General features: G+C 49.2%; 1 protein-coding gene across 4 annotated transcripts in view; it reads right to left on the bottom strand.

Annotated features, from left to right (window-relative positions):
* The window catches only part of SH3PXD2B (SH3 and PX domains 2B), a 69242-nt gene that overhangs the window by 31937 nt on the left and 24302 nt on the right, over positions 1–13003 (bottom strand). For all 4 annotated transcript variants that reach the window (XM_064671755.1, XM_064671756.1, XM_064671757.1 and 1 more), the window contains exon 3: positions 7367–7442. In XM_064671755.1, the coding sequence (XP_064527825.1) occupies positions 7367–7442 (76 nt within the window). The remainder of the gene's footprint in view (positions 1–7366; positions 7443–13003) is intronic.

Below are 13003 nucleotides of genomic sequence, written 5' to 3'. Positions count from 1 at the left end.
TGCTCAGGGCATCCAGGTCTAGTGTGGGCAGCAGCCAAACCAGAGGGTTTCTCTCTGTGTCACTCCTGTGACAAACTGGTCATCAAAGCCACTGTGTCGGGACTGCAGCTCTGAGTCAGACCTATAGAATTTTCCTTCCTGTCTGGGGTTTATTTTTGTTCTCCATTAATGGGATCCTCTTGCCACTCTGTTTCCTTCCCTCTGGCTTGTGGTACGGGCCTCTTGCCTTTGAAGTCTAATGAGTCCTAAATGCTTCAAGCTGCTCTCAGAGGGAACAGATTCTCAGGCATTTAAGGAGACAAAAGCCATTAGCAGACAGTGAAACAGATACAGGTAGAGACTCGTGATCAAAAGGCTTGGTATGTGGTAGGATTTCAGACCACTTCCCAGAGCACCAGGAACTGGCACTGCTTTGCGACACAATCACCCGGAAAACTCCTCTTTGGGGAGATGGGTGATAATGGAGTCCCCTCAAGTTCTTCCTGACAGTTCTCCAATATCACAGGAAACTCTCATCTCTTTTTGTCCCTGCTTGGGTTTCCAATCCCACCCCTGAATGCAGGGAAAGCAACGTGCCCATCCATGCAACCCCTTCATGTATCAAAGAGGTCACCAAGGGGCAAACCAGAACCCAAACTCCCATCATAACCAAATACCAGCACACCCTCTTTGCAAGCAACATGAGAACAGGGAAAAGCACTCTGGAGAGTCACACCATGGCTTCAGCCCTTACTGTGAGTCTTCACAGGAGCTGTGGCATTGCTCAAGCCAGAAGCTGGATCTTAGCAAGCTACCCAAGAACAGGACATGGGAAAATGGCCACATGCTTATCGCAATTTTAAATCCAAGGCTGGGTCACCCTCCTCTGCTTCTCCCTGACTTGGCCAGGATCTGAACCACGCATGACTTGTGCAGCCTGCCAGTGCATTTTTTAAGCAGAGATGAACTAAGCCAACCCAACTTCAGCTGGCAAAGAAAACGAACAAGAACTTTTCGGAGGAGCCAAGTCTCCTGCTAGGCTCAGTTAATGCAGAATGCCTTTGAAACTGGACTGTCCAAGGGAGCACACAGCAAACCTACTCAGTGCTAGGTCTATCCTTGCCCTCCAGTGACAGGCATGGGGTCAGACCAACTCATACCAGAAGGATTGCTCCTCATTTATGTCCTGTTGACAGCGAGGGGCTGAGACATTCATGGTGGGAAATGCTCTGCTCTGAAGTGCATTCCTTCTCAAAGCCTGCGAGAGCCAAGTCTGGCAGTTCTTATGATACAGTGAAAAAAATCACCCCTCTATTCAATCTGTCTTTTAGAGTTTGATGGTGAATAGCCTGGGAACACAGAATTTGTCTGGAAAGACTGGGAACAACCACCAGGTCAGAGCTCCATTCATTGCCCTTAGCAATTATTTTCCATCAGACAAGCAAATGATCAACAGTTTTCTCTTTCCATCAGCAATCACAGCATATTTGCTGCAGAGGATTCTATTTGAATGATGATTTTAAAAAAGATGAATGGATCACACTAGTTCTGTTGGCAGTAGTAAGGAATAGCTGTTTTGGTTTTATGTCTGCCAGAATGAAATCACTGATGGGTGGGTATGTTATAAATGTCTGAAAAAATAAGTTCTGGGTGTGGGAATATTTAAATGTTTAACAAACATATGCTAGTGAATAATAATAATAAAAATAATATAGGTTTGGGGAATAAATACATCACCACAACTGAAGTGATCTTAAATTAGCCCAGGCATGGAGCATATGAACCAGCAGGAAATCCAGCTCCTCTCTTCATTTGCTCTCAATCTAGTATTTTTCAACAAGGAAGTTTATTTTCTAACAAAAAGCTGATTTTAATCAAAATGCCTAATTAACATAATTGCAGACCCTTCAGTGCTGCCAAATACAGCTGTATAAATCCTCAACTTGAAAGGCAAGAGAGCACAGGAAACCACTTCCCTCCTGGAAGGGAAAGATGGGCAACTTGCTGGGTCAGTGAGATGCAACATTTTCCTGGGCATGTTTTCCTTAGACCATACCTAAAAATGGGAATAACAGTGCTGTCCACCAGGGCTTTTCACATAGCCAAGGACTATATAACACAAGAGAAACACATTGCATTATTCATTTGGTCTCTGCAACACGTAGCACTGTAGCTCCAGAAGTAGCTGTGGCTGCCCCATCCCTGGAAGTGTTCAAGGCCAGGTTGGATGGAGCTCTGAGCAACATGGTCTAATGGAAAGTGTCCCTGACCATGGCAAGAGGTTGGAATGAGATGATCTTTAAGGTCCCTTCCAACCCAAATCATTCTGTCATTCCATGTTTCTAACATCCTCAGAGACTCACTTTCCTCCTAACAGCCTCCCAGCAGTGCTCCTGCCTCAACCCCAACATCAGCACGAGGAATACCAAGGGGAAGACATGTGAGGGGAGGCAACTCTGCACATCCTGCTGATAGTGGAGCATTCCATCAGCCTGAAAGGTCAGTGCTGCTGCAGACTCCACTTCACCAGCTTCTCACTCTTGTCACAAATCCAGGACTCAGAGATGATTAGATTTTTTTTTTACATACATAATGTTATGCATGAGCAATCAGAGCAGTGAGTCTCCTCCAGCCCTACTAGCACAAGAAAGTCATTGCAAAAGGAAGCGTGGTAAAATACACTGTCCTTTATACACACAAACAAAGCTGTGAGTGGACTGAACATTTATCACCTGGGAATGTGTCAAGCAAGTTGATTTTGGAAACAGAGGGCTGAGATAAGGCACTAATACAGAATGGCTGCCCTGGCACATCTCCCTGTGCAAGCACTCAGACTCCAGGACATTATGCCTGCTTTTGCTGGATCTTAAAAACCTGTTTATACCTACAAAGAAAAAGAGACGCTCCGCTAGAAATATTCTGTCTGGCCGTGAAAACTCCTCTGGTGCCAGAAAGGTTCCATTCTCCCAGGACTGGAGGAACCAAACTCCTCTATGGCTAATCAGAGCAAAGAGTGCTGAAGCAGCTCTGAAGGGGGGGGAGGGGGCTGCAAAGAAATGTAGTGTGGCCCCTGCTGCCCCAGCCCTTCATCAGGACTGAAAAGTGCCAGGAAAGCCTGGGGAAAGGACTGATAAGGAATTTGTGTCTCCAGCAGTATGAGAGCAGGCAGGCCACGGGAGGGGTTAATCTCTCCAAACAAACAAACAGGGTAACAGGGCTCTGCAAATTATTCCCTCCTGTGGGAATTCTTCATGAAGAGCTGAAGTTATACTGGGGAGCAAGGAGCCAAAAAACACAAGGCAGAGGGACTTCAACAAGGAAAATGGTGGAGACCTCTCTTGAGCCAAAGGCTGTTACTGGATCTCCAGCAAGCTGGAGGGGCAGAGAACCTGAAACACATCACCCTGCCCACCATGGCTGTGAACCCAGCCAGATATTTCAAGAGTGGAAAACCAGCTGTGCCTCTTGCTTTACCCTGAAGGACTCCCCCCCCTCTGCCCCCGCCCCACTGCCTCGGAAAGAATTCACTTCTCTGCACCTTTCAAATCACATCCAGATTTTCCCTGGCACAGGTTCCAAACTCACTTCAAAAAAAGGCAGCCCCAAATGTACACATAATTAATCCCAGCCCATGGAGCAGCCAGCTACGTGGGCTATTCCTGGGATGGGGGATCAGGCAGTGTTTCCAGGAGTCCTACCCTTACATCTGTTTGGCCAAGTCCTGCACAGGGGTTGCAAGACAGCCTGGGACTGTCCACCCAACCATGCTACAGGAGTGATGTCCATCTTACTAGAGCAGAAAGTAGTAATTAGGATGCCATCTCCAGCTCAGATGAAGATGGAACAGGACTGGGGCAAGTCAGGCACCATAGCTAGAAAACAGATGAGCTGTCCTCCACCTCCTTCACAGGGCCTTTGTGGGGAGCTATGAGCATCCCCACAGTTGTTCTGGGAAAAAAGCCCCAAAGTTTGTGGGTGGCACTGATGCCCATATCGAGCAGGCTGGTGGGCTGGGAAAGGAGTAGAAAGGAGGTATAATTCTTCTTTCTAAAATGATCTCACCAAACCCCCCTTTCTCTTCCTCCCTTCTTGGGAGTTCACTATTGTCTGTAGCTAAAGCTTCCTAAAAAGCAATTTTACAGCCAAGGTTAGCTCAGCCTCAGGCAACCCCTCCTTGCCGAGGCTCACGTTTCCAGTGAAGCAGACTGGCCAGGATCTGCTCCAGGCCAGTGGGGCTGTACAGAGTTTGGAAGGCTCCACTCTCCTTATAAAAGCTGTTTCCTGAAAGATCTGGCACGGCCCTTACACAGCAGGCCCAACTGAGCTCATTTGTTTTCTTAGTTCATTCTTTCCTGGGGTCTCCATACCGTCATCTCCCAGCCAACAAGTGTGTAACCCTTGGTGTGGACTCCTGCGGGCGAGGACATTCCCCAGCTGGGCAGTGACAGGTCTCTGCTCTCCCACCAGCTGTTCCCAACTCTGCTCCAGGGAGCAGAGTCGATGCCATGCAAGGGCTGGGTGCTGCCAGAGCTGTTCCGAGGAGCCATCCCAGCACCACACGAAGCTGAGCAGGCTGTGCCAGTGGCTCAGAGCCAGCTGAAGGATCCAAGAGTCCACTTCAAATTCCCCTTTGTGGCAGCAGAGCTTTTCAGGCACAGTGCAGGAGCACTGCAACGTCCCACCAGGCAATACCAGATCCCACCAAGCTGAGCTACGGGATCAGTGTGGTGCCACCACCCAGCAAGGGACAAGCCCTGGTCCCAAACTTCAAGTGTAATTGATCTACTCCACTTCAGAGGACCCACCTTTATGACTCCACTTCAGAAGACCTGAGTAGGCTGAAGGACTTGCACTTACAAAAGCCTCTTCTGAATACTATCAAAGATCTACTTCAAAAGACCAAAGTCTGTAGAAATTTCCCATAAGTTGAACCCTCAAAGCAGGCATTAACAAAACGAAGTAACACAAAGCAGAGTTCCTGTGGGCTGGGTGTTGTAACTATGGAGTAATCATGGAACACTCTTCCCATTCCAGGAAACCAGTCTGACAGACAAACCCAGATGGCACCTTGTCAGGTTGTGGTGGTGACCCTGGGTTTAGGGGGCTTCAGGGTTTGCTAAGAAAGCCAGAGCTGTTCTAGAGGCACAGGGTCACAGGAGACATTTTTGAGAACTGCAGTGGCCACAATGTCTAATGTTGCTCTACAACAGACTTCTCAGAAAGCAGTGTACTTGCAGTAAACCACTGGAGCCAAATCTCCCCTGGTAATGAAATTCAGATGCTAAAAATGTTGCTCAAAATGGGACTGGGAGCAAACTACAGTACTAACAGAAGCTGAACACAATCAAAGCCCAGCAAGTCTAAGCACACTAGAACCACGTTTTGCAGAGAAACAGACCCAGGCTGTTGGCACTGAGCTTACCTGGACAGCACCTCTAGGCTGAGAGAGACGAAGTTTGGGTTCAGCTGTAAGTAGCAAAACTTGTCATCCCAAACTGGGAAGGCAAAGAGCTGCTCGATAGAGGAAATGCTCTAATATATCCAGCAACTATTAAAAGGGCCTTACTCCCAAGTAAAGTCCTCTTTCATAAGCAGATAGAGCTTGCAGGCCATCTCACTAGGGAGGTTATGGCTCACTGTCTTGCTCCAGGAAAAGCCACCAGCTCCTGATCACTCCATAATGAGCAGCAAAGGCAGGAGGGCAAAGGTGACATAATTGCCACTTCTAATACCATAACTTCCCTCAAGCAAGAGGACTTCTGAAGTTGTCCCATGAGGACAGGCAAGGTGCAAGATTTGCAGTGGCCACCTCCTACTTGGAGGCGGGACAGCATCCCCTGCTGGAATCTTCACACTACACCATCCTTTATCCTGTGCTGGCACCTCAAAGCACTCGTGGTAAAGCTGCAGGTACCAGCTGTCAGGCATCAATAGTCTCCCGAGCCATCACAAGCCACAGCAAAAATGAAATGCCAAGAAATATTTCTGGGAGAAGCATGGACTAGCAGTTTTCCAAGTCAACATGTGACTCCCTCTGAAATGATATTATTTAAGCCTGTTGCAGAAAGGGAACAAAAGCAAAAGGGCAAATATCTCTGCAGAGGACACACACAAATGCACGCGCTTCTCTAGAAGAAGGTCATCATAACTCCCCAAAACTGCTTGCTTACACAAGAGCCAGGCTTTCTTTTCCAGCAACTTCAACCCCCTTTTTCCTCCAGTGGAAATCCCAGTGACATGTTTCCCAGCAAAGGGAAACTATTTCAACACCAAGAAGGAGAAACAAGAATTGACGAGCGTGCTGCAAGGAGCACTGCTCCGACCGGGCTTCCCAAGCCATGGCCTTCTGAAAATAGTAGCATTTTGGTGGGAATTTTCTTCAAGTGCAGCACAGCCAAAGCATATATCCAATTTTTCCAAGTTATGCCCTTTGCCAATTTGGCTTCCACTTTCCCTTGCTGGCAAGAGTACTTGTACAGCAAGGGCTTTTCTGTTGTATTCACATCAGGTGTGCTTTGCTTTTGCTGATGTTACAATGCCACAACAAGCTAGAATCAGAAACTCTTCTATGGAAAACCCAGACAAGATTCTCTTATTTAAAAAGGGGTGTAAATTATTTTCTTCACACCAGTCAGAGAAAAGCAAAGCTCACAAATGCCTTTACATTTCTAGAAGAGCCAGGAGGCAAAGTACAGCACAAAGGGCTGCACTAAACAGACCTGACAGTCACTGGAAGTGATTATGGCACTGTGACATTTCTAAATATGCTCATTAGCTACTTGGGGGTAGAGGTAAGACAACTCTGTGGTCAAAGCCATTAGCTATGGGTGCATGAAAAACTCCCCTCAGGCTGGTTATTTTCACAAGGCATATTAGAGTTCTTTTTATTCCCCATAGCAGCAGCCACCAGCAATCCCACACACCACAAAGTGCCACGGCCCATTGCATCTGCTCAGCTGCACGTTGGGCTGACAGGGCACACATCATGCCACAGAAATCCTGTCTTTGAGCAATCAGCCCCAAACATCACAGGAGGAAGCCAAGGCTGTCAATTGGCTTGAATGCCATTGTTATTTCCTTCTCTCTGGATGGCTCTTTGAGTTGCACGGGACAGGAAAAACAGTGTATGAGCAGTTCCTGGGGAGCCTCACACCATCCTCAGCCCTGTGCCATGGCAGAAGCTGTGCTAGGGGGGTTGCTTAGTTGAGGTCTTCCACTAGTGACTTCTGGAGGGAAAGAGAAATACTGAGGAGTTTAATACAGATGTTTTAATGGACACAGTGCAGGCCAAGAACTTGCTATTGCTCAGATGGCTCCTGCCATGGGAAAAAGCTCCTGCCATGCCAAAACCAACATGGTTTTTGCTGGAGCAAAACCACTCTCCTACCTGGCAGAAAGGGGATGATCCTTTGCTTGGGGTCCTTCTGCCCTCCTTCCATCGGAAATTTGTCCAGCATTTGCATCTAGAAAAGGAAATAAAAGACAGGTTACCAGCAGCCACAAACGAGCCCGAGGAGGACCTGCCTCCCCCAGGCACTGCAGGCTCCCAGGGCAGCGCTCCTTCCCCAGCCTCCCTGGCAAGCCAAGATCACCTGCTCTTCCATCAATCCATGAAAATACAGGAGGACACCACATCCCTGATACCCCATAAAACACCTGTGTTGCGTTATGGTGGAGAGGTGCCTCTGGCTCTGCTCTGCCTGGGGGGAAGAGCTTGGGAAAGCTTGTGACAGGCGAAGGGCGAGGAAAACAAGTCACACATCTGACTGCTGTTAAGCAACGCAATCCCTGAGTCACTGGAAGCTTTCCCCGCCTCTGTTTGAACTGAGCTGAGGATCTCTCGCCCCCGGAGCACTGTGAGCCTCCAAGGCACGAACGGTGCAAGCTGTGTTTTCTCCCATTAGCACGTGCCTGGGCTGACCCTCTGGCCAGATCTGTTCCCAACCATGTGATCCCACCAAACCCATCCAGAACTTCAGCCCAGATCATCTCCATTTCCTTTTACTTGACAGAAAGTGCCTCTTGCAGCAGCTGCTCAGCGTGGGGACCCTCTCATTGCAGCCCCCCCCGTCTTGCTCCAGCCCAGCCCAGTGCCACCAGTAACACCCCAGCCAGACCAGAGCCCACACCAGGGCTTGTGTGGGTTGGCACCATTATGCCTGTCAGCCACAAGCTCTATCTCTCTTCTCTTGCTGGAGGAGGAAAAGAGGTTGTGAGGTGCCTGGAGAACCCTCCAGCACGTACAGGAAGAGGAGAAGGTGGGGAAGTGGCAAGGCAGGGGCTCAGTCCCATGGATCCCACACAGCCTGGCTGCCACATCACGCAGCTCTGGAGGAGGCAGCAGCAAATACTAGTTCACCAGTTCTCCTACGCATGAGCCTGTGGGAAGAACAGCTAAAACACTCACTCCAAAGAAAACAAGCCCAGCACTGGCTGTAAGCACTGCAGGCAGTTTGGGATAGCAGACACAGGAGCACACATCTGCAGAAACGCAGCCTGTGGCTGATGGTTTTTCTGTAGTGCTACACACACACACAAAAGCACGAAACTGTGACCAGAAAATATCAGCTCCAGACCTGAGAGATGCCCCAGAGACACGGAAAGTCTCCAGAAAGCTGGCAGATCTCCAGGTTTTGAGGTCCCCTGTGTCTTTTCTGGCCTGTCTTACTCCTGTTGACTTTGCAGGATGGGGACTACAGCACAGGTTGTTGCACTGGTCTTGCCCAGAAAAGCCAAAGGAAGCAGGCCCAGCTCTGAAAAAGGGATGGGAAAAGGGTAAAGGTGCAGCAACTCCACCAGGCCTGGGGGGGGATACACAGAGAGGCATCAGGAGATGGTCTGCAGACTCCAGCACCAAGGCAGGTTTACTGGGAGAACACCCTCCTCCCCAGTTGTGGCAGGGAAACACAGTCCCCACCAGGCAAAAACTGTAGAAGGGAGGTGGTTGGCATGGAGAGATCCCACAAATCTTCTTTGCGGGAGGGTTTCCATCCAAACTCCAAACAACACTGCTTACATCACATTCCCAGAAGGGGCCATGCAAGATCCTGGGGAGATGGGCAGACAAGAGGCAGACAGACACACAGCCCTCTAGAGCAGTGCTTTCCCTGCCGAGCACACGAGAGCACAGAGAGGCCAAGTCTTGCTCTCAACAATGCACTCAGCCAGGTTGGGAAGAAAAATTAAAGGGAAAGAACCTCAAACAATAATTCCATTGTTTCTACCCTTCCAGGACTATTTTTAAATATTTGTGACAGACGAGAAAATAGCAAAAAAAGATTGGAGTGGATGTAGTTTAAAGCATTTTGGTCTGCTTTTATTACGTGGGAAGCTGTTATATCATACTCTTCAATGATCCCTTGGCAAAAAGGAGGGGGATCACAGGCTGCCAGACTGTGGCTCCCAGATCCAGGACTGGGGCAGGGAAGTCCAAGTGATATATCCAGTACACAGCCAGGCTCCCCACAACAGAACATCAGGACAGCCCATGTTTATCCACATTTATCTCCACTACCAATTTATCTTATCAATTAGCCGTTTTTCCTATTAACCCAGGAATGTCTGGGCAGTGAGTGTGTCTGGAGGAGCCGGAGGTCTGTGCACACTGTGGGATCCCACTGTCCCCATCCCGAGCTGTCCATTAACAGGGCAGGCGATAACACCGCTGGGGATGGGGAGCCTTTGAAAAGCAGCTTTGTGTCAACAGCCAACACGTTGGCAGACAGCTCCTTCATCAACAGGAAACTCGTAAGATAATATCCTAATTGAATCAATTAAGAGTGCTGCAGGCTGCAGGGGATCCCAGGGAGAGGGGAATGGACAGGCTCAGCAGTATTCCCGGGAAGCAGAGGGCTTTGCCCAAATCAGAGCTGATGGTGCAGTTGCCAGAGGGCTACACCACGCAGATGGCATAAACCCAGAGATATGTCTGCTGAAGGAGCAGGGCCCCAGGTCTAACAGCCTGCAAGCAGGCCATATCATTTCCCAGCTGGAATAACCTTGGAGAAATTGCTGCCAAAAAATCACAACCTCAAGTCAAGTGCCAGTAGGTAATAAGGTATGTCATCACTTTGCTTCTTCTCTGCTTTCCACAATATAGTGGAAGAGTTTTCCCTCTACAATATAGAGGTTACAGGGAAAAAAAAAAGGTTTTCATTTAAATCTGGTTTAAAGTAAAATGTCAGGGCAAAATGGTGAACACAGAGGTCCTGATTCTCCCAAGAACAACGAACCAGAAGGGTACAGAATTACTCTTGCAGCAAGTCCTGGGCAGCAGGGGGACTGGAGGATTTGCTTTTGCAAAGCTGCTCTAAAGCCCAGGTTCTCCATCACTGATCATCAGGGCTTGTGTGGCACGTACCAGGGCTATGGAAGAGGAAGCCAGTCTGTGCCAGCTTCTGCAGGGGATGGTGGCTCATATCCCTGAACAAGTTATACTGCCACAGGCTGGGGGGTGATGAAATATCCAGCAAGGAGAACAAACTCTTCCACTCTTGCACTACTCCAGGAGCTGATGTCAGAGCCAGGCCATGAGCCACAGTTGCAGGCATGGGGTGAAGGAAGTTCCCCCCTCTTATCAAGAGGATTTTTTATTAAGACAAGAGGCAACGGGCAGGAACTGATGCCCAGGAAATTTCATATGAACATGAGGAAGAGCTTCTTTACTGTGCAACAGATTGTCCAGAGAGGGTGTGGAGTCTCCCTCACTGGGGATATTCCAGAACCATCTGGACACAGTCCTGTGCCATGTGCTCTGGGATGACCCTGCCTGAGCAGGAGGGTGGGACCAGATGAGCCTCTGTGGTCCCTTCCAACCTGACCCATCCTGTGATTCCGGGATTTGCTCTGCCTGCTTGACAGAGGTTAGGCGTAAAACCACATTCCCCTTTGTGGTCTAGCAAGAGAGAGCTGACCTAATCCATGCCTCCAGCAGACATGCCTGTTATCCAGAGCAGAGAAGCCAGCTTTTGACATCACCCGAAGGGAAAAAAAATTAAAAAGAGTTCAACAAAAAGCTTCATAGTCTGGTTGAGTGCGGTGGCAGAATCACAAGAGACTCTTTGTGAGAGCAACAGCATCCCTGCTGAGAGAAGGCAGCAGCTTGCCATGGGGAAAAGATGAGTCTGAGCCAAGCCTGCTCTCATCCCACACTCCCAAACTCCCCATCAGCCCCATCCCTCATGAGCTGGGGAATGCCACAGGCAGCCAGGCACACCACATGTCCCGACGTCCCTGCGGTGGTGAACTTCAGATGAGGACATTCCCATGCACTGCTCACCCTGACTTCCACGTGCTCAGCTGGCCATTAGCCACGTCTCTTCTTACAGGAAGAAGAGTCCTCCTCCAAATGTGATTCACCAAAGGACAGCACCTCACTGATCCTCAGATGCAGTGGGAAAGGGACGCAGGTCCAGCGATCGCCTGCCATGATGGGAGCACCCGTCCCCATGGGACATGATGAAGGACACAGTTGCATGCTGAGAACCAGAGACTTTGTAAACGTGTTCCTGCAGATCAAAGTGCTCTTGAGCCCTGGAATCAACTGGTTTGGGAAATCTCTGCCAAGGAGATAGTCTGGGGAAGAGAACAACATCTGGCAGCAGCTCACAGGCTACTGTTGTTTAATCTTTTGCGATCCTATGAGAGGCACCTTCCCTGCATCTTTAAGGACTGCCCGTGAAAAAAAAGGGGGTGAAAAATACAACCACCCAGAAGACAGAAGGACTAACACAGAGCAAGCTCAGCTCCCAAGCAGAGCTCAGGAGGTCAGTCCCGGGGAAGGGCTCCAGGGTTGCAGCACCACGTAACAGCTGTTCCATGGCCAAGGAGAGTTGGGTGTTCACAGACAGGAATGGGAGCTGAAAGGCAGAACAACCAAGCAGTGTGACGAATTCAAGTGCATTTTACACATTATGAGGCAGAGGCAAAGCTGGCCTCCTCAGCACTAGGAAATGGCATCACAGAGGCTGGATTGTGAAAACCTGATGGAAAACTTTAAGCATCGCTCAGCAATAGACAAAAAAAGAATTAACTGAGGTCAGAGAAAAAAAGGGCCACACAAATTGGCAGCAGCTGCCACTGCAAGAGAAATTTCCTATTAAATCACAGGAAGCATTAGACAGACACTGGTGCCTGTGAAGAGCTCCCTGGCACAGGGAGCAGTGGGCACAGGGCTGGGCCAGGACGGAGCTCTGTGCTCATGCTGCCCCCCAGGTACCCTCAGGACCAAGCCACAGCCAGGTCTGTGTTACCCCAGCAGGTGCTGGCCCATAACCACATGGATCAAACTCAGGGATGTGGGTTTCCCTGCATGTGGGGGCTCGGAGGATGTGGCAGCTTCGCGTAGTTTGGTCCAAGTGCAATGGTCCTCCAAAAGCAACCGGGCAAAAAGCTTCCACTGCCCAGGGCAGGATATGTTTCCATCCTGAGCACCCAGTATTTCATAGAATCACAGAATGGTTTGGGTTGGAAGGGACCTTAAAGATCATCTCATTCCAACCCCGTGCCATGAGCAGGGATGGGGTGCTGAGCAACGTGATCTAGTGGAAGGTGTCCCTGCCCATGGCAGGGTGGTGGAATGAGATGATCTTTAAAGTCCCTTCCAATCCAAATCATTCTGTGATTTTATGATTCTATGATTTTTGGAAGGCTGAAACAACTCCTGTCTGCTTTCCCTCCTTTTGCAAGCCCCTAAAGAATATATTTGGGAGAGACTAAGGAGAGAGTGTAGTTTTAAAAAAAAACAACCTCGTATTTGGAGAAGAGCGCTGAGTGATCTCCATTTACACAGCCCCCTCACAGAGCTGCTGATCCCTCTGTCTGCTTTTTGGGTGTTTAAAATATATTGCTTTTTCCATTCAGTCCATTGGTACCAAGTCCTGGAAGTCACCATTCTTGTTACAGTACTTTACTAATCCATTTTCCACTTAATTCCTGGTCATTGCAGCCTCTAGATGGCATTTGGGTAGGCAGGTCCCAGGCTGCAGAGATGAGCACAGAAAGTGGCAGCACTCCATGTGGGCAC

This window comes from Pseudopipra pipra, chromosome 15 (genome assembly GCF_036250125.1).
Source record: "Pseudopipra pipra isolate bDixPip1 chromosome 15, bDixPip1.hap1, whole genome shotgun sequence".
In the NCBI taxonomy this organism is placed as follows: domain Eukaryota; kingdom Metazoa; phylum Chordata; class Aves; order Passeriformes; family Pipridae; genus Pseudopipra; species Pseudopipra pipra.
Note: the sequence above shows the minus strand (reverse complement) of the source record. Positions and strands in the feature narration are given on the sequence as shown.